We start from the raw sequence: 25,992 nt of genomic DNA, 5'->3' as shown, positions 1-25,992 counted from the left end.
TCCAAGGCCAGAATTGAACTCGAGTCCCTGACACTGGGAGGCAGCAGTGCTAACCACTGTGCCACTGATATTTGACTCTGAGGGGCATCACGACAGGATCTGATCCTGTCCTCACTCAGTGCCCAGAGCGCGTGCACTTTACAGCAGAGGTCACTTTACAGTGACGGCAATAACTCAGTCCTTCTCCACCAACCCTCATACCTAGCGCAGAGGCAGCAAAGGAAATTGCAACACTCCTTAACCATTGTCCTGGGTGAGATTACCGAATTTAAGACAGCCCAGGGACAGAGTCTGGGAGTAGTACTCGACTCAGACTGAAGCAGTTTCTGATTCCCATTCCCCCTGCAATTGACACTTGATTTGATTTGATTTGTTATTGTCACATGTATTAACATACAGTGAAAAGTATTGTTTCTTCTGCGCTATACAGACAAGAAGCGTTGGAGCACAAACAGAGACTCCAAGGTTGGAAATGGAACTCTCCAAACTAAAGAAACAGCAATTCGGGAAAATGCAAATCCATTTATAAAGAGAGGACGTCCGTTTTTTTTAATTGATCCGAGTTTGTTAACGGAAGTTACATTCAGCTTTCTCACCATTTGAACAATATTCTGACCATCTCCCCATTTGATTTTCACCTCTCTCTCCTCTGTAATGCACTGCGGGAGACTTACTGTTCAAACCCAAGCTGCTGTTGTCTTAATTGGTATCTGACATGGGAAAGATTTCCATTCCTTTAGTCTGTCTGTTACTTTTAACTGGCCCTGTAATTTAGCTTTGACAAGCGTCTCCCGCTGTGGATTAACTGACACTGTGGGCTGATCTGTTGGCATCCTAAATATAACAGCTTTGGATGATGGCAGGCGGTGGGTGGAGTGGAGAGCAGGCGTGTGCTGAACATCAGATGCTGTTTGTGAAAGTAAAAGAACACAAACCCAAAACAAGGGCAAAGCAACACAGACGCATTATCCCCCAGAGATACACCGCATAACACAAAGACCATTCAGCCCCTCGCACTGCTCCGGCATCCAAACAGATCCTGTCTGACCTGTACCTCAACTCTGTTTTCCCTGCTTTCCTTCCCCAACAACAAGTTGCATTTACATAGCACCTTTAACTTAACACAACATCCCAAAGTGCTTCACAGGAGTATTATCAAAAGGAAATTTGAAACCAAACCACATGCGGTGATATGAGAAGAGATGGCCAAAATCTTGGTCAAAGGGACAGATTTTAAAGGATGTCTTAGAGGAGGAGAGAAAGGTAGAGGTGGGGAGAGGGCTCGGAAGGAAATTCTAGAGTTTAGGGCCTTGCTAGCTGAAAGCACAAGCATCAGTGATTGAAAGGCTAAAGTCAGGGGTGCTGAAGAGGCCAGATTTAGATAAAAGCAAATTGCTGCGGATGCTGGAATCTGAAACCAAAAGAGAGAATGCTGGAAAATCTCGGCAGGTCTGGCAGCATCTGTAAGGAGAGAAAAGAGCTGACGTTTCGAGTCCAGATGACCCTTTGTCAAAGCCAGATTTAGATTTCTGTTAGGTAACAAACTGCTATTCGCAGTCTGGACAATTCCAGTTGATCTGCAGCTCTGGGGAGAGTGAGAAATTTCCCAATTCCTCATGGATTTGGAACAATCAATAGAGTAAGAGGTGTCTGTTGGCGAGATATTGCGGTAGCTGCTGATTGTCAGTCTGTTGAGTTCCATGACTCTTGGGTTCATGTCTTCAGTCACTGACTCTCCTCCCCCCCGTCCCCCACCGTCCCACATCTTGCCCCATTAACCGACTGGACTTTATGAGGAGAAATCGTCCTCCTCCGATTCCACTTCAACCGCCAGCTTCTTTTTACGTTTGTTTCCTCTGTTTTTACTCATCTTCCTTCTCTCTGTAAGACAAAAAAAAATAATTGGGTTGATTTTGTGATTTTTTTTTTTGGACAACCTGATACGAGATGTTTTAGCGAAAACTCAACACCCTCCATTTCTCCTGATTTTCACTCTTCCCAGCCAAACAGAAACCAGGAGGGAGGTTGGGAATGGATGGGGACATTAAAATGGAGCTGGGGAACAAATTTGACTCCTTACTTGCCCCCGTGACACAGTATCATCATGCTGCAAATAAAATACAAATAAACAAATAGGGAGAAATTGTTCCCGCTTGTGAAAGGATCTGGAATGAGAGGGCAACATTCAAAGTGATTTGTATAAGAAGCCAAGGTGATGCAAGAGAAACCTTTCTCAGTGAGTGATTTGGGTCTGGAAGACTCTGCCTGGAACGTGTGGTGGAGGCAGGTTCAATCGAGGTGTTCAAGAGGCCATTAGATCATTACTTGACTAGAAACAATGTCCAAGGATAAAGGGAAAAGGCAGGAGAATGACACTCTGAGCCGATTTTACCATCAAGTTGCGCCTGTTTTCGGGCACGAAAACTTGGTAAAGTCGGGTGTGAGGCGAGTAGCGCGATCTGCGCCCGCCTCCGCACTTGTTCCCCCTTCAGCAAAGCCCGAAAATGGCCGTGATCAGGACTACACCCGAAACGGGTGCGACGGCCATTTAAATGCATTTGCATGCATTTAAATTGACTTAATTCTATGATTTCTATGATTTCTATAATGGGCTGCACGCCCAACCTTACCGGCACCTCCCCCTTTACCACCACGTTCACCCATCCAGAATTGGCGCAAAACAGTGTTTTGGCTCTTGGATGATGAGCAGGGGGGCATGTAAAGGAGCAGGTGTTGCAGTTGCATAGGAAGGTACTGTGGACAAGGTGTGAGGTGTTGAGTGTGATGGAAGAGTGGACCAGGATATCCCAGAGAGAACAGTCCCTGCGGAATGCTGACAGTGGGAGTGAGGGGAAGATGTGTTGGGTAGTGGCATTGTGCTGGAGTTAGTGGAAATGGCGGAGGATTATCCTTTGAATGTGGAGACTGGTGGGGTGAAAAGTGAGGACAAGGGGGACCCTCTCCTGGTTCTGGGAGGGAGGAGAGGGGGTGAGAAAAGTGACGCGGGAGGTGGGTCCGACATGGTGGAGAACCCTATTAACCACAGTGGGTGGAAAACCATGATTAAGGAAGAAGGAAGATGTATCAGCAGCACTCTTTTGGAAAGCAACATCACCAGAACAGAAGTAACGGAGGCGAAGGAACTGAGAGAATGGGATGGAGTCCTTACATAACATAGTTGCAAAGAGCTGTAGCCAAGAATTGATGGGATTGTAATGTGGACATTATCACCATAAATGGGGACTGAGAGGTCAAGAAAGAGAAGTGTCAGAGATGGATCATGTTTAGGTGATAGAGGGGTGGAATTTGGAAGCAAAACTGATAAATTCTTCCAGGTTCTGATGAGAGCATGAAGCAGCACCAAAATAGTCATCAATATATCAATGAAAGAGTTGCGGGAGGGGGCTGGAGTAGGATAATATAACCCATAAAGAGACAGGCAGAACTGGGACCCATGCAGGTGCTCATAGTCACTCACAGCTTCTATTTGGAGGAAGTGAGATGAGTAAAAGGAGAAATTGTTGATTGAGAGAACCAGTTCAGCCAGGCGGAGGAGAGTGGCGGTGGATGGGGATTGTCCAGGCCTGTGTTTGAGGAAGAAGCAGAGAAACCTCAGATTATCCTGGTGGGAATGGAGGTGTAGAGGGATATCCATGGTGAGGAAGAGGCGGTTTGGGCCAGGGAACTGGAAGTTGTTGATATGACTGCCATGGGCAGAGGAATCACAGATGCAGGTGGGAAGGGACTGGATAAGAGGACAGAGGATGGAGTCAAGGTTGGAAGAAATGAGTTCAGTTGGGCAGGAACAGGCTGACATGATGGACTACCGGGGCTGTCCTGTTTGTGAATTTTGGGAAGGGGGTAGAAGCGGGCTGTCCGGGGTTGGGAGACTGAGGTTAGAAGCTGCGGAGGGAAGATCTCCAGAGATCCCACCTTTTTAACCTTGCCCCTCACCTGAGGTGGTGATCCTCAGGTTAAATCACCACCAGTCAAGCTCTCTCCCTTAAAGTGGAGAACAGCCTATGGTCACCTGGGACTATGGTGACTTTATTATGACACACAGAATTTAATGTTAATTTTAAAAAGAGGGGGCTATTTGGGGCTGGCAGGAGGTGGCTAAACCCGTCATCAGGTGATTGCAGGTGTCTCTGGGTGGGCTGTAAAAGTGCCCCTAGGACAAGCAGACAGGCTGTGCAGGCAGCGGGAAGCTCAGGGGGGCGAGTTGGAAGGATGGCCAAGCCTTCATCTCTCTTTGCAGCTCGAAATCTTGTACCCCACATTCATCCCCTCATAATTCATCCTCTGCTTACCCTCCCACCTCTGCTGCAGTCCACCACCCCCCACCCCCATCACTTTTCTCTTCCCCACACTGTCCTTGTTGCTCCCTCCAGTCCCGGTTTGTGAACACCCCCTTTCCTCAGTGCTCAAAGACAAATTGCTCAACTGTGATTCAAAATCACCACTTTGCCAGGCGCACGGAACCTTTAGCCCATTGATAACCGGGGGCATGGGTTTCACATTCTTCCCTGAATTAATCGGAACGGTCTGGCTTCATTGGGAAAAGCTGTGATTTAATGAGCGTTCATGGCGTGTAAGTGTCAGGGAAAGAGGTTCCTGCTTCTGGATACTGACTGGATACTGACTTCATCCCTTAGACTCAACCCAGCATCGGGAATCGAGATCTCCACTCCCACCAACTCCCTGCAACCCCCAGAGAGAGGGGTAGAAAAAGGGAAAGACAGAGACAGATAGAAGCAAGGCACAGCCACATACCTCATTACAGAAACAATTAGACCTCATGGGAATATAACCTCGCCAAGTTAAAGCCACAAGAATTCGATACAATAGCCACAAACATAATGTCTATTTCAAACAAACAGAAATTACACTTTGATGCACCATCAATCAAGCAAAGACTAGTTTGTATGCAAGAACAAATGGCTTTTATTAGCAAAAGACTTGGAGCGCACCCATGCCGATGAACTGGTCCAGACTGAGGCAGGGGGGTGGGGAGCAGTCACCTTTATACCTGGACCGGGGGTGGGGGGAGGAGTCCCGGGCAGGGCCGGCAGGGATGTGTCCAAACATGTCACACACACACAGGCAATAAGCTAACAGTGGTTTACCACACACTTCAGACGAATATTGCTCCCAAACCCACAAACAATTTATTCCGGAGACATTTTTTTCTAAATTGAGCCCTATTAAACTATAAAATATACAATTACATCAAATCGCCAAACTCAGCTTTAGACAGAATGTCTTAAGGAGAAATATAAAATGATCAGAATCTTCATCAACTGTGGCAGGCTGACTCTGAGTCCCCTCCTGGGTTTACCTCCCCAGTGGGAGAGAATGGGGAGTTCATCTCCAGAGGGCAGGCAGCTAAAACTGAGCGTAAATGTCACACTTGCAGGCCTGAATGGACCCACTCACTCTGACTTTCTCCAATTCACTCTGATTCTAAAAGAGAAAATGCTGGAAAATCTCAGCGGGTCTGGCAGCATCTGTAAGGAGAGAAAAGAGCTGACGTTTCGAGTCCAGATGACCCTTTGTCAAAGCTAAAAGGCATCGAAAGTGGGAGATATTTATACTGCAGGGGGAGGGAATGAAAGATGAGTCATAGCCACAGAAACCAGGGGTAAAGACTGCTAATGGCTGTCCACAGAGAGGATAAAAGGTGTGAATGGCCAAACAGCAGAGAAGCTGTAAGCTGTGACAGATGGAGATATTTCGGGGGAGGGGCGGGAATGGATGGGACAGACATAAAATGTAGAAAAGGGGAACCTGGGAGGGGGGGGAGAAAAGGTAAGGGAAGGGGGATAGAAAGGGGGAAAGAGTGGGGGGGGGGAGGAAAATGAAGAAAGACAAGAAATAAAAGGTAGAGAACAGTAAAATATTAAATAAAATAGAATGAAAACAAAGGGGGCTGAGGTGGGGTTGAGCTAATCATCTGAAGTTGTTGAATTCAATGTTGAGACCGGAAGGTTATGAAGTGCTCAGCCTGAAGATGAGATGTGGTTCCTCCAGCTTGCGTTGAGCTTCACTCTAATTCTCACTCACGCGTCCGGACATATCCTCAAGTAATTACTGCTGCTAAACAGCCATTAGTTTGAATTGGTCACAGGGACTGAATAGGAACCCATTGAAACTGAACTTTAATAATTATATTCTCAGTACAGGAAACAGACCCTCCTAAGGCTTTAATTAACAACTGTTATCTGCAGCCAGAGCTCATTAACGTTGGATTCATTTGACCAATGAATAAAAGAATGACCAGGGTGAGGTTAGGGCCGGTCAAGGACAGTGGTGGGAACTTGTGTATGGAATCAGTAGAGATAGGCGAGGTGATGAATGAATACTTTTCTTCAGTGTTCACCAAGGAGAGGGGCCATGTTTTTCAGGAAGAGAAGGTGTTACAGGCTAATAGGCTGGAGGAAATAGATGTTCGGAGGGAGGATGTATTGGCAGTTTTGAATAAACTGAAGGTCGATAAGTCCCCTGGGCCTGATGAAATGTATCCTAGGATTCTTTGGGAGGCGAGGGATGAGATTGCAGAGCCTTTGGCTTTGATCTTTGGGTCCTCGCTGTCCACGGGGATGGTGCCAGAGGACTGGAGAGTGGCGAATGTTGTTCCTCTGTTTAAGAAAGGGAATAGAAATGACCCTGGTAATTATAGACCGGTTAGTCTGACTTCGGTGGTTGGTAAATTGATGGAAAAGGTCCTTAGGGATGGGATTTACGACCATTTAGAAAGATGCGGATTAATCCGGGATAGTCAGCACGGATTTGTGAAGGGCAAATCGTGCCTCACAAATTTGATAGAATTTTTTGAGGAGGTAACTAGGTGTGTTGATGAAGGTAGGGCGGTTGATGTCATATACATGGATTTTAGTAAGGCGTTTGATAAGGTCCCCCATGGTCGGCTTATGATGAAAGTAAGGAGGTGTGGGATAGAGGGAAAGTTGGCCGATTGGATAGGTAACTGGCTATCTGATCGAAGACAGAGGGTGGTGGTGGATGGAAAATTTTCGGACTGGAGGCAGGTTGCTAGCGGAGTGCCGCAGGGATCGGTGCTTGGTCCTCTGCTCTTTGTGATTTTTACTAATGACTTAGAGGAGGGGGCTGAAGGGTGGATCAGTAAATTTGCTGATGACACCAAGATTGGTGGAGTAGTGGATGAGGTGGAGGGGTGTTGTAGGCTGCAAAGAGACATAGATAGGATGCAAAGCTGGGTTGAAAAATGGCAAATGGAGTTTAACCCTGATAAATGTGAGGTGATTCATTTTGGTAGGACTAATTTAAATGTGGATGACAGGGTCAAAAGTAGGGTTCTGAAGACTGTGGGGGAACAGAGAGATCTTGGGGTCCATATCCACAGATCTCTAAATGTTGCCACTCAAGTGGATAGAGCTGTGAAGAAGGCATATAGTGTGTTAGCTTTTATTAACAGGGGGTTGGAGTTTAAGAGCCGTGGGGTTATGCTGCAACTGTACAGGACCTTGGTGAGACCGCATTTGGAATATTGCGTGCAGTTCTGGTCACCTCACTATAAGAAGGATGTGGAAGCGCTGGAAAGAGTGCAGAGGAGATTTACCAGGATGCTGCCTGGTTTGGAGTGTCGGTCTTATGAGGAAAGGTTGAGGGAGCTGGGGCTGTTCTCTCTGGAGCGGAGGAGATTGAGGGGAGACTTAATAGAGGTTTATAAAATGATGAAGGGGATAGATCGAGTGAACGTTCAAAGACTATTTCCTCGGGTGGATGGAGCTATTACAAGGGGGCATAACTATAGGGTTCATGGTGGGAGATATAGGAAGGATATCAGAGGTAGGTTCTTCACGCAGAGAGTGGTTGGGGTGTGGAATGGACTGCCTGCAGTGATAGTGGAGTCAGACACTTTAGGAACGTTTCAGCGGTTATTGGATAGGCACATGGAGCACACCAGGATGGTAGGGAGTGGGATAGCTTGATCTTGGTTTCAGATGAAGGTCGGCACAACATCGTGGGCCGAAGGGCCTGTTCTGTGCTGTAATGTTCTATGTTCTATGTTCTATGTTCAATGGGTGACTGTTGCCCCTCGTTTTAGGGGCAATATGATAAAGCCCCTCCCTCAGGCAGGGGCGATTGGTGGAATTTTGCTGTGTTGACCCGAGTGTTTACTCAGTTTTGTGTTGGAGGCTGGCCGTGAGCGAATGGAGATCTCAGCCGGCAGAAAGGATAGTGGACACTCCTGAATGAGGTAGTTGTGGGCACAACTCACGAACACCTGCATTCCCACAAACTTCTGTACCATTTTAGGGCGGCACGGTGGCACAGTGGTTAGCACTGCTGCCTCACAGCGCCAGGGACCCGGGTTTGATTCCCGGCTTGGGTCACTGTCTGTGTGGAGTTTGCACATTCTCCTCGTGTCTGCGTGGGTTTCCTCCGGGTGCTCCGGTTTCCTCTCACAGTCCAAAGATGTACGGGTTACATTGAATGGCCATGCTAAATTGACCCGAGTGTCAGGGGGATTAGCAGGGTAAATGTGTGGGGTTGCAGGAATAGGGCCTGGGTGGGGTGTACAGACTTGATGGGCCAAATGGCCTCCTTCTGTACTGTAGGGATTCTGTTTTAATGGAGCTGTTACCTTTTGTTAATCTTTTTAACTTTAATGTCTCTATTAATATTTTGATCAGGTACATAATATACAAACACCTCAGGCACTGGGCGGCTGGTGCTCTGGGCAGGGTGAATATGTGGGGTTATGGGGATAAGGTGGGATTGTTGTCAGTGCAGTCTCAATGGGCTGAATGGCCTCTTTCTGTACTGTGGAGATTCTATGATTTACTACACTGAGCCCAGGTTCCAATTGAACGCAGGCGAGAATCATACAGAAACCTCAGATGGCAATATTTTGTTCTTCATCTCATTCTTCGCCTGTGTCTATAAACTGGCTGCTGTTTGGGAACAGAGGCAGCAATTGTAACCTATCAGAGTGAGGAGCTTGCAATATATGATCTGTGTTCATTGAAGTACAGGACAAGGACAATCTATTCCCAGTGTTTCAAATGGCAGTGATTCAATAGGGTCTAAATTCAAACTATTTCCACTAACGGGGGAATCCAATAAAAGGGTTAGAATCTTGATTAGATCTCCAACATTCTAAAGTAAAATTAGGAAGCATTGCTTCACACAAAAAGCAGTGGCAATCTAGAACTCACTTCCTCAAAAAAAGCTGCGGAGTCAAATTCAAGACTGAGATTTAGACATTTTTGCTGGGTACCAGAGATAGAATCATAGAATCCCTACAGTACAGAAAGAGGCCATTTGGCCCATCGAGTCTGCACCGACCACAATCCCACCCAGGCCATACCCCCATATCCCTACATATTTACCCACTAATCCCTCTAACCTATGCATCTCAGGACACTAAGGGCAATTTTAGCTTGGCCAATCAACCTAACCCGCACATCTTTGGACTGTACCCGGAGGAAACCTACGCAGACACGAGGAGAATGTGCAAACTCCACACAGACAGTGACCCAAGCTGGGAATCGAACCCAGGTCCCTGGAGCTGTGAAGCAGCAGTGCTAACCACTGTGCTACCGTGCCGCCCTACTGGGTACTGGGGAGGTTCTGTGGCGTAGTGTCTTTTAGCATCTGGGTTCAAGTCCCACTCCAGGGGCAGAGCCTCCTGCTCTTGCTTGCTGTAGTTGGGGTGTGGTGGGGGTGGGGGTGGGGGCGGTGGGGGGGCGGGGGAGGGGGGGGGGCGGTGGTGGGGCGTGGTTTGGGTCTGATTCAAAGATCAGCTTTCTGACAGCAGGAAATAAATTTGTTCTCTTCACTTTCAAGGCAGGTTGAAGGCGGTTCGAGTTTCCTACTCAGTAATGTCGGGAACCCTATTTGCATTTATCAGCTTAAGGCCAACTTACTGGAATCGTATTCCGTAACAACTGACAATTAAAACGCTCTTTATTTTTATTAATTCAGGGATGTGGCATCGCTGCCTAGACCAACATTTATTCCCATCCCTAGTTGCCCTTGAGAAGGTGATGGTGAGCTATCTTCTTGAACGGCTGAAGTCCCTGCAGTGTAGGTACACCCACGGTGCTATTAGGGAGGGAATTCTCCTTGCTAATGCCAGCCAATCACCATTGGGACACCATGAAACATTAAGCATTAACATCTTGATTTCAATCTTTCTTCTCAGTCTCCTCACAGAGAGTCTCACCAGGACTTGGAACCCTGCAATTGTCAGAAACCTTAACAATCTTAATAATCATTTTGGCCACACCAGCACGGAGCCTGCAGAGGCTGTAATCGAGCTGGCTTTAATCACAGTGAGGGTATCGCAATTCTCGAGACAGTACACAAGGATATTTCTGCCGCTCTGTCCAATGTCACTGAGAACCCTGCCAGGCAATGATTTCCTGTTCTGTACCTTTGCCCAAAGATCAGTGACCCAATGAGGTAAGAGCATTGACTTCCTATCTACCACAAGATTCAATGGGCACCTCACTGTTGAATAATGAATGCGCCGGAAAGTGGAAAATCACAACCAGACTCTCCAGAATGGAAAATTCTGCCCCAAGATTTGATGGCCAAGGAAAGGTCATTCAAAATGCGGCCAAATAGGTCGATATCAACTTGTAAATTCCTCAAACACACACCAATGGCAGGCGGTAAGAGTGAGAGAGATTCCTGGACAACCGTGTGATAGAAAGAAAGTTGGAGACCCGACCATCATTATCCATAGCTCCAGGATACATGCATGTAAAAGTGTATGTTGCCACAGCAACTCAGATGCTTTGGTGGGGAGGGTGGGTTAGTTGACTCAATTGGGTGTGGATCACTTAGGGTGCCAACAGCATAGGGTTCAAGCCCTGTACCAGCTGGGGTGCATTGGGACCTCTCTCTTTGCTCCAGTTGTGTGGCAGATGGTGGCACTGTGGGGCAGGCCTGTCTTTGGGCAGAGATTCTGAAGAAGAAGAGTATTGAGGGATATGGAGCTAAAGCAAGAATGAAGTTGAGCTGTAGTTTGACAATTGAATGGTGTAAGAAGCTGAGGGGCCAGATGTCCTCCTCCTGTTCCTACCAGGCTAAAACTGACTCAATGGCTTGAATTCTATGGGATCTCTGAAAGCATGAGTAAACATTGAGCGGAATTTTACCAGTACGTCCGGCCAAGGTTTATATGATCCCGCCCAAGGCCAACGGAGAATGCCGGTCTCCAAGCCTCGCCCGCCCCCGGAATTGGGGCGGGCGTGCCGGCAAATTCCAGCCATTTCTCTAACTGAATGTCACATCGGACTGATACAAGATATTCCATCGATCTACTTGCAGTTACCTGAACCAATCTTGATCTTTCTCTACACCCTAGCTATGACTGTAACACTACATTCTGCCCTCTCTCCTTTCCTTCTCTATGAACGGTATGCTTTGGCTGTATAGCGCTCAAGAAACAATACTTTTCACTGTACACTAATACATGTGACAATAATAAATCAAATCAAATTAAATCAAGGGCTTAAAGAGCGCAACAAAAAATTCAAGAATTCAATAGCAAAATTCCCAACAGATTTGACCAAACACAGATGCTTGCAATTTCAGCTGGCTTGAGTTTGAATGTCACATAAACAAGATCCAGATAATCCATAAAAATAAGCCCATTAATAAGATGTGGGTAAAAGCAGCAATGTTATAGGAATAGCCTCATTCCCAATTACACACTACACTGAATTAGACATCTGCCATTGCTTCTTCATCACTGGGTCAAAATCCTGGAACTGTCTCTCTAACAGCACTTGGGGTGTACCTACACCACATAGACTGCTGTCATTCAAGAAGGCAGCTCACCACCATGTTCTCAAGGGCAATTAGGGATGGGGGATACATACCAACATCACGGGGGATGTCCACATTTCATAACAATAAAAATGTGGAACACCTAAACACTTGCAGAAACACTTGCCCAGTCCATCACTCAAACCAGCCTCCTATCCAATGACTCTGTCTACACTTCCCGCTGCCTTGGCAAAGCAGCCAGTATAATTAAGGACCCCACGCACCCCGGACATTCTCTCTTCCACCTTCTTCCGTCAGGAAAAAGATACAAAAGTCTGAGGTCATGTACCAACCGACTCAAGAACAGCTTTTTCCCTGCTTCTGTCAGACTTTTGAATGAACTTACCTCGCAATAAGTTGATCTTTCTCTACACCCTAGCTATGACTGTAACACTACATTCTGCACTCTCTCATTTCCTTCTCTATGAATGGTATGCTTTGTCTGTATAGCGTGCAAGGAACAATACTTTTCACTGTAAATACATGTGACAATAATAAATCAAATCAAATCAAAAAGAATTCTGCTTTGCTCCAAGATTCGCTGCCAACTGGAGCGTTCCATCTCCTCCCTCTGCCCCGCTACACAGCCTAGTGCTCGGACTTGTTTCCTCTGCTTCCTGATACTCACCTCAGATTGGACTGACTTTAACACCAGGCAGCAGTTCCTGCCAATTCCCTGGCCTGAAATTGAAGCCGGCCATTAAAAGCGGGTCGATCCTGTGTCTGCTACGCGTTTAGCCCCATACCCATCCAGTGCTGACTCCCGGTCTGGGCTGGGGTTACTCTGAGCTGGACTCTGGAGCACCTGTTACCGGTCACTACAGAATGTTTGGATTAGGAGGAGCCTGACTAACTCCAAGTATCGGAAATGTGGGTAACATCATGGCTGGCTGTGGTTCTTCCCACATCCAAATAGCTATATGCTTTTCGAAGGGAATTCCAAGATTTTGACCCAATGACAATGAAGGAACGGCGATATATTTCCAAGTCAGGATGGTGTGCGGCTTGGAGGGGAACTTGCTGGTGGTGGTGTTCCCATGTATCTGGTGGAGATTGTGGGTTTGGAAGGTGCTGTCGAATAGACCTTAGCGAGTTGTTGCAGTGCATCTTATAAATGGCACACACTGGTGTCAACGTGCATCACTGCTGGAGGAAGTGAATGTTCAAAGTGATGGATGGGGTGCTGAACTCTGCTAATATTGAGTATAAGGCGAATCTCGATTTGTGAAGTAGCCAGTAAGGGTCAGGAGAGGAATATCAGAAATCAGAGGGAAATGAAGATAGAAATAACATTTCAGGCAGGTAACAGAACTGAAGGGTTTGGATGCAATTCCACAGAAATCTGGAGTGGATCAAGCAATGTCTTGTTCCATTCATACATGGGCTATTTATAGTTTCCCCTGAGAAAGATCGTCCAGGATAAACAAGCAAAAACGATCACATATTGACCTCATTCCAGTTCTAACTTGCAATAATTCTGAAATCCAGGTCAGAAACTGCGAGTTCATCACAATTAAAACATTCAAGGAATTTTCTCACTCAACCACTTGGACACAGTACTCATTAAAAGTAGCCAGGATTTCGTCTGCATCTTACTGTAAATTACAGACTATTTAAATCTGGTGCCTAGTCATTAAATGGATTTTAAAAGAAAATCATCTTTCTGCTGGAAGATGAACTATTGAGAAATATCTCCTGAGTTTGGAAACATGCAGGTTCTCCCTGGGCCTTTTAACACAGACACTACGGCCAGAGTTTTAGCACCTCACCTTCCCCAGAATTGGGGTGGGCGAGGCTCGCAGAACAACATTCCCTGTTGGCCTCGGGGGGGGGGGGGGGGGGGGAGGATCTTACGAGCCTTGGGCGGGCAAAGCAGTAAAATTCCGGCATACTTGTCATTGCTTTGTTCCAGAATACTAATGATATCCCAAAGCAGTTTCTAACCAATGGAATCATTTTTGAAGCACGGTCAGTATCAGAAATGTGGGAAACAAAACGGGCAATTTGTGCAGAGACAATCCGTTCCCCATTCCAATGAAAGGTCATCGAGCTGAAACGCTAACTTTGTTTTTCTTGACAGACGCTGCCAGTCCTGCTGAGTACTTCCAGCATTTTCTATTTTTATATCTGTTTTCTCATTGAAACATAAAGAGTAGGAGCAGGAGGAGGCCGTTCGGCCATTCAAGCCTGCTCTACCATTCATTAGGATCGTGGCTGATCAGCCAATGAAATAGCCTGATATTGCCTTCCCCCTATATCCTTGAATCCTTCTTCGCCCCAAGTGTTGTATCTCACTCCTTCTTGAAAACATGTTGGGTGGGATTTTATGGCCTCGCTCGACCCGAGACGGAAAAATGCCGTCTGAGGTTAATGGACCTTCCCATTGTCCACCCCTTGCCCATTCCAATTCTCGTGGCGGGTGGGGTGATAGAATTCTGGCGACAATGATTTGGCCTCAACTACATTCTGTGGTAGTGAATTCCACACATTCACCTCCCTCTGGGTGAAGAAATTTCTCCTCTTCCCAGTCCTACAAGGTTTACCCCTTATCCTCAAACTATGACCCCTAGTTCTGGACTCCCCCACCATCAGGAACATTCTTTCTGAATCTACCCTGTCTAACCCTGTTAAAACTTTATAAGTTTCCATGAGATCCCCTCTCACTCTTCTAAACTCCAGTGAATATAATCTTAACTGACTTAATCTCTCCTCATATGACAGACCTGCCATCCCAGGAATCAGCCTGGTAAACCTTCGCTGCGCTCCCTCAATAGCAAGGACATCCTTCCTCAGATAAGGACACCAAAACTGCACACAATACTCCAGGTGTGGCCTCACCAACCGCCCTATACAATTGCAGCAAAACATCCCTATCCCTATACTCAAATCCTCTCACTATGAAGGCCAACATACCATTTGCTTTCTTTACTGCCTGCTGTACCTGCACGCTTACTTTCAGCAACTGATGCACGAGGACTCCAAGGTTTCATTCAGTATCCACCTCTCTCAATTTACATCCATTCAAGTAATAATCTGTCTTCTTATTATTGCTACCAAAGTGGATAACCTCATATTTATCCACATTATACTGCATCTGCCATGCAGATGCCCACACACTCAGCCTGTCCAAATCACGCTGAAGCATCTCTGCATCCTCCTCACAGCTCACCCTCCCACCCAACTTTGTATTATCTCCAAATTTGGAGATAAAACATTCAGTTCCTCTTCCAAATCAGTAATATATTAGCAAGGCCTTTGACAAGGTACTGCATGGTAGGTTGTTGCTTAAGGTTAAATCTCATGGGATCCAGGGTGAGGGAGCCAAATGGATACAAAATTGGCTTGATGACAGAAGTCAGAGGGTGGTTGTAGAGGGTTGTTTTTCAAACTGGAGGCCTGTGACCAGCAATGTGCTTCAGGGATTGGTGCTGGATCCATTGTTAATTGTCATTTATATTAATGATTTGGATGAGAATTTAGGCGGCGTGGTTAGTAAGTTTGCAGATGACACTAAGATGGATGGCATGGTGGACAGTGAAGAAGGTTATCTAGGATTGCAACGGGATCTTGATCAGTTGGGCCAGTGGACTGACGAATGGCAGATGGAGTTTAATTTAAATAACTGTGAGCTGATGCATTTTGGTAGATCGAACTAGGGCTGGACTTACTCAGTTAATGGTAGAGTGTTGGGGAGAATTATAGAACAAAGAGATCTAGGGGTACAGGTACATAGCTCCTTGAAAGTGGAGTCACAGGTGGACAGAGTGGTGAAGAAGACATTCAGCATGCTTGGTTTCATTAGTCAGAACACTGAATACAGGAGTTGGGACATCTTGTTGAAGTTGTACAAGGCATTGGTAAGGCCACACTTGGAATACTGTGAACAGTTCTGGTCACCCCATTATAGAAAGGATATTATTAAACTAGACTGAGTGCAGAAAATAATTACTAGGATACTACCAGGACTTGATGCTTTGAGTTATAAGGAGAGGCTGGATAGACTGGGACTTTTTTCCTTGGAGCATAGAAGACTTAGGGGTGATCTTGTAGAGGTCTATAAAATAATGAGGGGCATAGATCAGTTAGATAATCGACATCTTTTCCCAAAGATAGGGGAGTCTAAAACTAAAGGGCATAGATTTAAGGTGAGAGGGGAGAGATACAAAAGGGTCCAGAGGGGCAATTCTTTCACACAGAGGGTGGTGAGTGTCTGGAACAAACTGCCAGAGGTAGTAGTAGAGGCGGGTACAATTCTGTCTTCTAAAAAATATTTAGACAGTTACATGGGTAAGATTGGTATAGAGGGATATGGGCCAAATGTGGGCAATTGGGACTAGCTTAGTGGTTAAAAAAAGAGCGGCATGGACAAGTTGGGCCGAAGGGCCTGTTTCCATGCTGTTTCTATGACACTATGTAATATGAACAGTTGAGGTCCTAGCACAGATCCCTGTGGAACCCCACTAGTCACTGACTGCCAATCAGAAAAAGACCCATTTATGCCAACTCTTTGCTTCCTACCTGCTAACCTCATTCATTAGGATCTGCTGACTGGTGATTTTTTACCGAGGATTTTTCCTGAACACATTACTCTCGATCTTCCATGAGGGTTTACAGACCTCGCTCACCTCCAGAGCAGCGTCTGTCCTTCAGCCTGCATCTCCTTGACATCGACAGTGCGACACACGGCTCAGAGTCCTTTGGTGAAGGTGTAAGGATGTGTCGTGTCCTGGTCTCAAACCCCCACTTGAAGCCACACATCTGCTGCTTCTTCAGGCAGGGACCCCACTCGCCCCAGGGGCTAACCTCACACCCGTCTGCAAAGGAGACAGAAAGAAAGCCATCAAAAATACCATCCACAAAACATTAATCCAAGGAAGTTATTCAGCACCTCAAGAGAATTCTCCTGCTGTGGTGCCAGGGCAGCAGTTAGACAGCCACTTAATTCCAGTCAGACATTGGAACGGAATCGTTGTTTGAACACACTCTCTTATTAGAAAAAAGAACAGGTATGAGTTTATAGAACATCTTTCACAGTGTCCCAAAACACTTTACTGCCATTGAATTACTTTCAAAGTGTACTCACTGTTGTAATGTAGAAAATGCGGTGGTCAATTTTCACACAGAAAGATCCCAAGAACAGCAACATTAAAAAGATCGAACAATTCACCCAAAAGCCAGCACCTCTGATGTTGTAGCACCCCTTCAGTACCGCACTGGAACATCAGCCTAGATACAGGAGCAAGGCTCGAACCTAGCAGTCTGACTCGGAGGCAAGATTCCTGTCCAGTGAGGTAGAGCTGAGCACAAAGTGTTAAATATGATGGTCAGTCTTACTGTACCTGTCCTGGGAGTGTTTGATGGGGACAATGTAGAGGGAGCTTTACTCTGTATCTAACCCCGTGCTGTACCTGTCCTGGGAGTGTTTGATGGGGACAGTGTAGAGGGAGCTTTACTCTGTATCTAACCCCGTGCTGTACCTGTCCTGGGAGTGTTTGATGGGGACAGTGTAGAGGGAGCTTTACTCTGTATCTAACCCCGTGCTCTGCCTGTCCTGGGAGTGTTTGATGGGGACAGTGTAGAGGGAGCTTTACTCTGTATCTAACCCCGTGCTGTACCTGTCCTGGGAGTGTTTGATGGGGACAGTGTAGAGGGAGCTTTACTCTGTATCTAACCCCGTGCTGTGCCTGTCCTGGGAGTGTTTGATGGGGACAGTGTAGAGGGAGCTTTACTCTGTATCTAACCCCGTGCTATACCTGTCCTGGGAGTGTTTGATGGGGACAGTGTAGAGGGAGCTTTACTCTGTATCTAACCCCGGGCTGTGCCTGTCCTGGGAGTGTTTGATGGGGACAGTGTAGAGGGAGCTTTACTCTGTATCTAACCCCGTGCTGTGCCTGTCCTGGGAGTGTTTGATGGGGGACAGTGTAGAGGGAGCTTTACTGTGTATCTAACCCCGTGCTGTACCTGTCCTGGGAGTGTTTGATGGGGACAGTGTAGAGGGAGCTTTACTGTGTATCTAACCCCGTGCTGTACCTGTCCTGGGAGTGTGTGATGGGACAGTGTAGAGGGAGCTTTACTGTGTATCTAACCCCGTGCTGTACCTGTCCTGGGAGTGTGTGATGGGGACAGTGTAGAGGGAGCTTTACTCTGTATCTAACCCCGTGCTGTACCTGTCCTGGGAGTGTTTGATGGGGACAGTGTAGAGGGAGCTTTACTCTGTATCTAACCCCGGGCTGTACCTGTCCTGGGAGTGTTTGATGGGGACAGTGTAGAGGGAGCTTTACTCTGTATCTAACCCCGTGCTGTACCTGTCCTGGGAGTGTGTGATGGGGGACAGTGTAGAGGGAGCTTTACTCTGTATCTAACCCCGTGCTGTACCTGTCCTGGGAGTGTGTGATGGGACAGTGTAGAGGGAGCTTTACTCTGTATCTAACCCCGTGCTGTACCTGTCCTGGGGGTGTGTGATGGGGACAGTGTAGAGGGAACTTTACTCTGTATCTAACCCCGTGCTGTACCTGTCCTGGGAGTGTGTGATGGGGGACAGTGTAGAGGGAGCTTTACTCTGTATCTAACCCCGTGCTGTACCTGTCCTGGGAGTGTGTGATGGGACAGTGTAGAGGGAGCTTTACTCTGTATCCAAGGTAAGAAACATATTTTCCAAATCTCGCATGTTCACATTTACATTGCAACTTGGAATTTGACCGTTTAGACTGTGGAATATTAGGTTTTAATGTCAGGATTGCACTAAACCAACATTAAAAAGAACAAAGTTGAATCACGTACCCACACATTCCATCAGTCTGGCATGTGGAGCAGACCCTTTGGGACATCTGTTGTAACATTTCCCCTTCAACAGGTAACGCTCAGATTTACACTTGATGCAGAACTCTCGGCTAAAGCAGCTTTCGCAATCTGCTGTATTACATCCTGGAACAAGGAGAAATAAAGATTTATTATTTCATTTCAGGTCATGTTCTAATCTGAAAATGGTTATCAAGGCATTGGATAGTGTAAAAAAAGTCACAAGGATGGTAGCAGGATTGAGAGTTTGCAAACTTATCAGGAATGGCTAAACTGGCCAGACACCTTTTATTCAGACAAAAGTAGATTGATGGGTGACCTGCTGGAGGTCTCCAAAACTATGAAGAGGTTTGATAGACATAAGGGAGATGTTTCGACTTGTAGAGTGGAGTCCCAAACTGGGGATCATTAAAAAATATACAATAGTCACTAAAAAAATCACCTAAGAAATTCAGGAGAAACTTCTTTACCGAGGAAGTGGGTCGAATGTGGAACTCCCTACCACAGGGAGTAATATTTTTATTAATTCATGGACGTCACTGACTAGGTTTGCATTTGTTGTGCATCCCTAATTGCCCTTCAGAAGGTGGTGGTGAGCTGCCTTCTCGAACCATTGCAGTCCATTGGTGTTAAAGAGTGTATTCATAGAATCCCTACAGTGCAGAATGAGGCCATTTGGCCCATCGAACCTGCACCGACAACTATCCCACCCAGGCTCTATCCCTCTCACCCCATGCATTTACCCTAGCTAGTCCCCCTGGCACTAAGGGGCAATTTACCATGACCAATCCACTTAACCCGCACATCTTTGGACTGTGGGAGGAAACCAGAGGACCTGGAGGAAACCCACTCAGACACAGGGAGAACGTGCAAACTCCGCACAGACAGTGACCTGAGCCAGAAATTGAATCCAGGTCCTTGGTGCTGTGAGGCAGAAGTGCTAACCAGTGTGCCACCGTGCCGCCCCCAAATCTATCCTAGGATTTTGACCCAGTGATGGTGAGGGAACATGTAATTGTGAACATGCGAGAGTTGGAAAGTATGTTTGTTACCACACACATTGGATACAGAGTAAACAAGGAGGCACAAGTTCAAGGTAAGGGGGGAAAGGTTTAGTGGAGATGAGCGGGGGACGTTTTTTACACAGAGGGTGGTGGGGGCCTGGAATGCGCTGCCAAATGAGGTGGTGGAGGCAGACACATTAGTGACATTTAAGATTTATCTGGATAGACACATGAACAGGCGGGGTATAGACAGATGCAGGCGATTGGTAGGACAAGGTGATCGGTGCAGGTTTGGAGGGCCGAAGGGCCTGTTCCTGTGCTGTACTGTTCTTTGTTCTTTGATGTATTTCCAAGTCAGGATGATGAATGACTTTGATGGATGCTTGCAGGTGATGATGTTTCCATGCATTTGCTGCCCTTGTCCTTCCAAGTGGTAGAGGCCGTGGGTTTGGAAGGTGCTGTCGAAGGAGCTTTGGTGAGTTGATTCAGTGCATCGTATAGATGGTAAACACTGCTGTCAATGTGTGCCGCCGGTGGAGGGAGTGAACATTGAAGGTGGTGGATGGGGTGCCAATCAAGCGGGGCTGCTTTGTCCTGGAAGCTGCCGACCTTCCTGAGTATTGTTGGAGCTGCACCCATCCAGGCAAGTGGAGAGAATTCCATCACACAGATATGGAAATGCCGGTGTTGGACTGGGATCGGCACAGTAAGAGGTTTCACAACAGCAAGTTAAAGTTCAACAGGTTTATTGGGAATCATGAGCTTTCGGAGCGCTGCTCCTTCATCAGGTGAGTGGAGAGTTGGGTTCACAAACAGGGCATATATAGACCTGCAAAATCCTACTAACTGTCCTGGCTTGAGACAATACACACCTCTTCAACCTGTGATTATCCCTCTCTCCACTTGCACTGTCTGTACCTGTAAAGACTTGATTACCTGTAAAGACTCGCAATCCAACATTATCTTGCAATTGAGTCTGTGTCTATGTATGCCGTGTTTGTGAACCCAACTCTCCACTCACCTGATGAAGGAGCAGCACTCCGAAAGCTCATCACACAGATGTTGAGGCAAATGACATATATTCAGCTATGGAAGGCTAGATAAACACAGGAAGGAGAAAGAAATACAAGGGTCTGTAAATGGGGTTAAATGAAGAGTGGTGGGAGGAGGTTCATGCGGAACAACACCATCATAGATTAGTTCAGCCAAGTGGTCTGTTCCTGTGCTGTAGACTTGCTGAAACTGGACCGAACTTCATTTCTTCATTGCTTTCTGCAAAAGTCAGTGGAAGTTTAGCAGACCTGAACTTTGCACTTCCCAGATGAGAATTCAGCAACAGTTAGGACGCCAGCATTAATTGTTTTGGAATGATCCCACTTTATAATGATTTTTGATTTGATTTAATTTGATTTATTATTGTCACATGTATTAACATACAGTGAAAAATATTGTTTCTTGCGCGCTATACAGACAAAACATACTCATGAGTTGTTCAAAAAAAAATCATCACTTGTTTATGTCAAAATATCACCAGAATTTACACCACAGAAACAGGACAGGGAACCCAACAAGTCAGTTTGGAGTTTCTCCTGCATTCCGTACTGGATTTGTTGGTAACTATCTCATAGCATTCAAAGAGAAGGGGAGTAAAAACTATCATTGAGTTTCATGTTCTGTCCCTATCCAGGAAGACTGAGATCCAATGAAATTTTGGAAAATGTTTTGGGAATGGCCCAGATGTTATCGGAGGATCGGAGAGTGAAATGTTCTTTTAATCCCACTATACTGTTTTAGAACATTCATTCCCAATATGAAGGCAAACCCAGTTGCCAAATATAACCTCAGGTCGCAGGTTCAATCCTGGCTTGAAGGAAGCCCAATATCCACTTGGACGGCACGGTGGCACAGTGGTTAGCACTGCTGCCTCACAGTGCCAGGGACCCGGGTTCAATTCCCGGCTTGGATCACTGTCTGTGCAAAGTTTACACGTTCTCCCCGTGTCTGCATGGGTTTCCTCCGGGTGCTCCGGTTTCCTCCCTCAGTCCGAAAGACGTGCTGGTTACGTGCATTGGCCATGCTAAATTCTCCCTCAGTGTCAGGGGGGCTGGCTGGGGTAAATGCATGGGGTTACGGGGATAGGGCCTGGTGGGATTGTGATCGGTGCAGTCTCAATGGGCCGAATGGCCTCCTTCTGCACTGTAGGGATTCTATGATAATAATTAAGATGCAGACAAAGTTAAAAGTCCCAAAGTCGGTCAAATGCAGGGCAAGCGATGGCCTAGTGGTATTATTGCCGGACTATTAACCCAGAAACTCAGCTAATGTTCTGGGGACCCGGGTTCGAATCCCACCACGGCAGATGGTGGAATTTGAATTAAATTTTAAAAATCTGGAATTAAGAATCTACTGATGACCATGAAACCATTGTCGATTGTTGGAAAAACCCATCTGGTTCACTAATGTCCTTTAGGGAAGGAAATCTGCCGTCTTATCTGGTCTGGCCTACATGTGACTCCAGAACCACAGCAATGTGGTTGATTTTCAACTGCCCTTGGGGCAATTAGGGATGGGCAATAAATGCTGGCCCAGCCAGTGATGCCCATATTCCACGAATAAATAAAATAGATTGTAAGTAGAATACTGTTGACATATTTTGCTTGGGAGCCAATGGAAATTCTGAAAAGAATTCTGAAAATGTTGGGGTTTACTATTTTTGCGATTTTTAGTCCAACCAGCTGAGTTCATTTGGAGACATTTTCTCAGCCGAGGTTAAATATTATTGACTGAATGTTAATCGCACTTGAAACGAAAGGTTTTATAATCATGATCTTCAGTGTGAAATGTAAAATTAATCCTACCTCGAAATGAATACCCAAAGCCGCCTAACAGCCTGTTTTATTTATTCTTTCACAGAATGTGGGCTGGTTGGCTCATCATTTATTGTCCATCACTAATTGCCCCTTGAGAAGGTGATGGTGAGCTGCCTTCTTGAATCAGTAGGTACACTGAGTGTAGTTACACTCACAGTGCTGTTAGGGAGGGAGTTCCAGTATTTTGACCCAGTGACAGTGAAGGAACAGCGATATATTTCCAAGTCAGGATGGCGCGTGGCTTAGCGGGGAACTTGCAGGTGTGGTGTTTCCATACAAGTGCTGTCTTTGTCTGTCTAGAGGCCACTGGTTTGGGAGGTGCTGTCAAAGGAACCTTGATGAGTTCCTGCAGTGCATAGATGGTACACACTGCTGCCACTGTGTGCCAGTGGTGGAGGGAGTGGATGTTTATGTGGTTGATGGGCTGCCAATCATGCGGGCTACTTTGTCCTGGATGGTATTGAGCTTCTTGAGAGTAGGAGCTGCACTCATCCAGACAAATTAGGGTTAGGGTTATTCCATCACACTCTTGACTTGTGCCTTGTAAATGGTGGACCGGTTTGGGGGGAGTCAGGAGGTGAGTTACCACTGCAGAATTTCCAGTCTCTGACCTGCTCTGGTGGCCACTGTATTTATATGACTAGTTCAGTTCAGTTTCTGGTCATTAGTAACCCCCAGGATGTTGATAATGTGGATTCAGCGATGGTAATGCCATTGAATGTCATGGGAAGATGGTCGGATTTTCTCTTGTTGGAGATGGTCATGGCACAAATGTTACTTTCCACTTGTCAGTCCAAGCCTGATTGTCCAAGTCTTGCTGTATTTGGACATGGACTGCTTCAGTATCTGAGCAGTCGCGAATGGTGCTGAACATTGTGCAATCATCGGTGAACATCCCCACTTCTGACATTACGATGGAAGGAAGGTCACTAATGACCTCAGCAGCTGATCTCAGTAATGGTGACCATGAAACTATCATCACTTGTTATAAAACCCATCTGGTTCACTAATGGCCTTTAGGGAAGGAAATCTGCCATCCTTACCTGGTCTGGCCTACATGTACTGTACTGTGTACAGTTCTGGTCACCCTATTATAGAAAGGATACTATTAAACTAGAAAGAGTGCAGAAAAGATTTACTAGGATGCTACCGGGACTTGATGGTTTGAGTTATAAGGAGAGGCTGGATAGACTGGGACTTTTTTCTCTGGAGCATAGGAGGCTGAGGGCTGATCTTATAGAGGTCTATAAAATAATGAGGGGCTTAGATCAGCTAGATAGTCAATATCTTTTCCCAAAGTTAGGGGAGTCTAAAACTAGAGGGCATAGGTTTAAGGTGAGAGGGGAGAGACACAAAAGTGTCCAGAGGGGCATTTTTTTCACACAGAGGGTGGTGAGTGTCTGGAACAAGCTGCCAGAGGTAGTAGTAGAGGCGGGTACAAATGTGTCTTTTAAAAAGCATTTAGACAGTTACATGGGTAAGATTGGTATAGAGGGATATGGGCCAAATGCGGGCAAATGGGACTAGCCTAGTTGTTGAAAAAAAAGGGCAGCATGGACACGTTAGGCCGAAGGGCCTGTTTCCATGCTGTAAACCTCTATGAGTCTATGACTCTACATGCGACTCCAGATCCACAGCAATGTGGTTGACTCTCAACTGCCCTCTGATATGGCCCAGCAAGCCACTCAGTTCAAGGGCAATTAGGGATGGGTAACAAATGCTGGCCTTGTTAGCAACACCCCCATCGTGTGAAAGAATAAGTACGACTAAGTGCTAGCCACATCTTACATTTATACAGAGCCTTTAACCTGGGAAAACATTTCAAAATGCTTCACAGGAATGTTTTCAGGCAAAATTGGTCACATTAGGAGGTATTAGGACAGATGGCCAAAAGGAGTGTCTTAAAAGGAGGAAAGTGGTGCAGGGAGCTATAGAGGAGGAATTCCTGAGCAGCTGAAGGTAGAGACATCAATGATGGAGCCACAGAAATGGGGTGGAACAGAAAGCAGAACTGGAGGAATGCCGAAACCATGGAGACTTGCAGGGTTGGAGAAGATTACAGAAATAGGGAGGAGGAAAGTTCATGGAGTAATTTTGAACACAAGGATGAGAATTTTAAAATTAAGGCAGGCTAGAACTCACTATGGTAACATTCTTATTTTATGAAAATGTGCCAATGTGTAGTGGCTTACTCAGACACCTGTTTGCATCCTGCCCACGCCGGCTATAGTGCCCCACAGGACACGCGTGCACACATTCTCCTTGCTGCCGGATCCCCTCTCTTCGAATCAAGAGGAAGAATCTCTGTTCGCAGGTCAAACAGCCATTGTCAGGCGAGCAGTCCAGGCAACTTCGGCAGTTCCGGAGTGAGTCCGTGTCACCTGCAGGGAATGATCCACAGAGCAAGGGTTAGACCAGAAGACTCTCAACTACACTCAGATACTCAGAGTCAAAAGCAGCGGGTTCCGCACATTTGTCAATTTCACAGTTTAAAAGACTTTGCGAAAACTCCACTGAGAAAGGGGAGGTTCGGAGATTCATTCCCGCTGAAGGAGGGATCAAATAATCTTCAGCACATTCCCCCAGTCAGCAACTTTCACCACATACAAGGAGACCTCAGAGGGAAAGACAAATCTACCACAGGAAAGTTATTTATTCCTCAGTGAGGAAGGATAATGGCACTCTCTAAACCACACAAGATTTTACTTTCCAGCCAGGAGAATCCCAAATCAACACAAGGTATTTCTAATATCATACTGATATTCCCAATGCCACACAAAGAGTACAATCTGCCTAAAGGGCAGTCGGAGAGAAGTTTGAAAGGTCCATGTCGGGTCTTCTCCCTGACACTTTCCGGCCTCCAAACAATCCTCCTGGTGTTGGAGCAGACCCCCACGGTGTGGTCACCTGACTGGCAGATGGATGGGGGAGGGTATCGGAGCTTAAGGCTTCCCAATGATGGGGCCACAATGATGAAAGGTCACACCCATAACTGAAACCAATCTCTCAAAGGGCTTTCCCCCTCCACTCTGGTGGACCCATCAGCTTTGAGCCATTTATTTTCAGCATTGTGTGCACACGTCCAAATGTGTCTCCATGTTAAGATGCCATCGTGATTTAACACTTGTCTCCGCAGTGCCTCGCTTGCCCGATGGGTCGGCCAACTATGTACAGCTCCTTAGCCTGAATGTTTCAGGAACTGTCACACCCTCGATAACTGGCCAGTGGACAGCAGGAGGCTGGTTAGGCGATAGCCACAAGCAAGGTGTCACCATCGGGCACATTGCAGACCTTGTGGAACCGAGACTTGGAAATGTTCCCGACATTGGCATAACTTTAAAGAGTCGCAGCAAATCGCAATCTGCCAGGGTTTCTGCGCACCCGTGGTCCAGGTGAGCAGTGAACAGCATCTGATCCTTAAAAGACAATCAGTATTTTATTGAGGAACACGGTGAACAGGTGCAGAGTGAACAGGTGCAGAGTGAACAGGTGCACAG

General features: G+C 46.4%; 1 protein-coding gene across 1 annotated transcript; it reads right to left on the bottom strand.

Moving 5' to 3' along the window:
- Positions 1 to 1,789: 1,789 nt before the first annotated feature.
- Positions 1,790 to 25,250, bottom strand: rspo4 (R-spondin 4). Its single transcript, XM_078236085.1, has 5 exons — positions 25,202 to 25,250; positions 24,688 to 24,876; positions 18,604 to 18,747; positions 16,449 to 16,637; positions 1,790 to 1,881 (listed from the first exon to the last, which is right to left on the bottom strand). The coding sequence occupies exons 1-5, from the start codon at positions 25,248 to 25,250 to the stop codon at positions 1,790 to 1,792; spliced, it is 663 nt and encodes a 220-aa protein (XP_078092211.1).
- Positions 25,251 to 25,992: the final 742 nt, after the last annotated feature.

Source organism: Mustelus asterias, chromosome 20, assembly GCF_964213995.1.
Source record: "Mustelus asterias chromosome 20, sMusAst1.hap1.1, whole genome shotgun sequence".
In the NCBI taxonomy this organism is placed as follows: domain Eukaryota; kingdom Metazoa; phylum Chordata; class Chondrichthyes; order Carcharhiniformes; family Triakidae; genus Mustelus; species Mustelus asterias.
The sequence above is the reverse complement of the archived record's forward strand: the minus strand, read 5'-3'. Positions and strand labels throughout refer to the sequence as shown.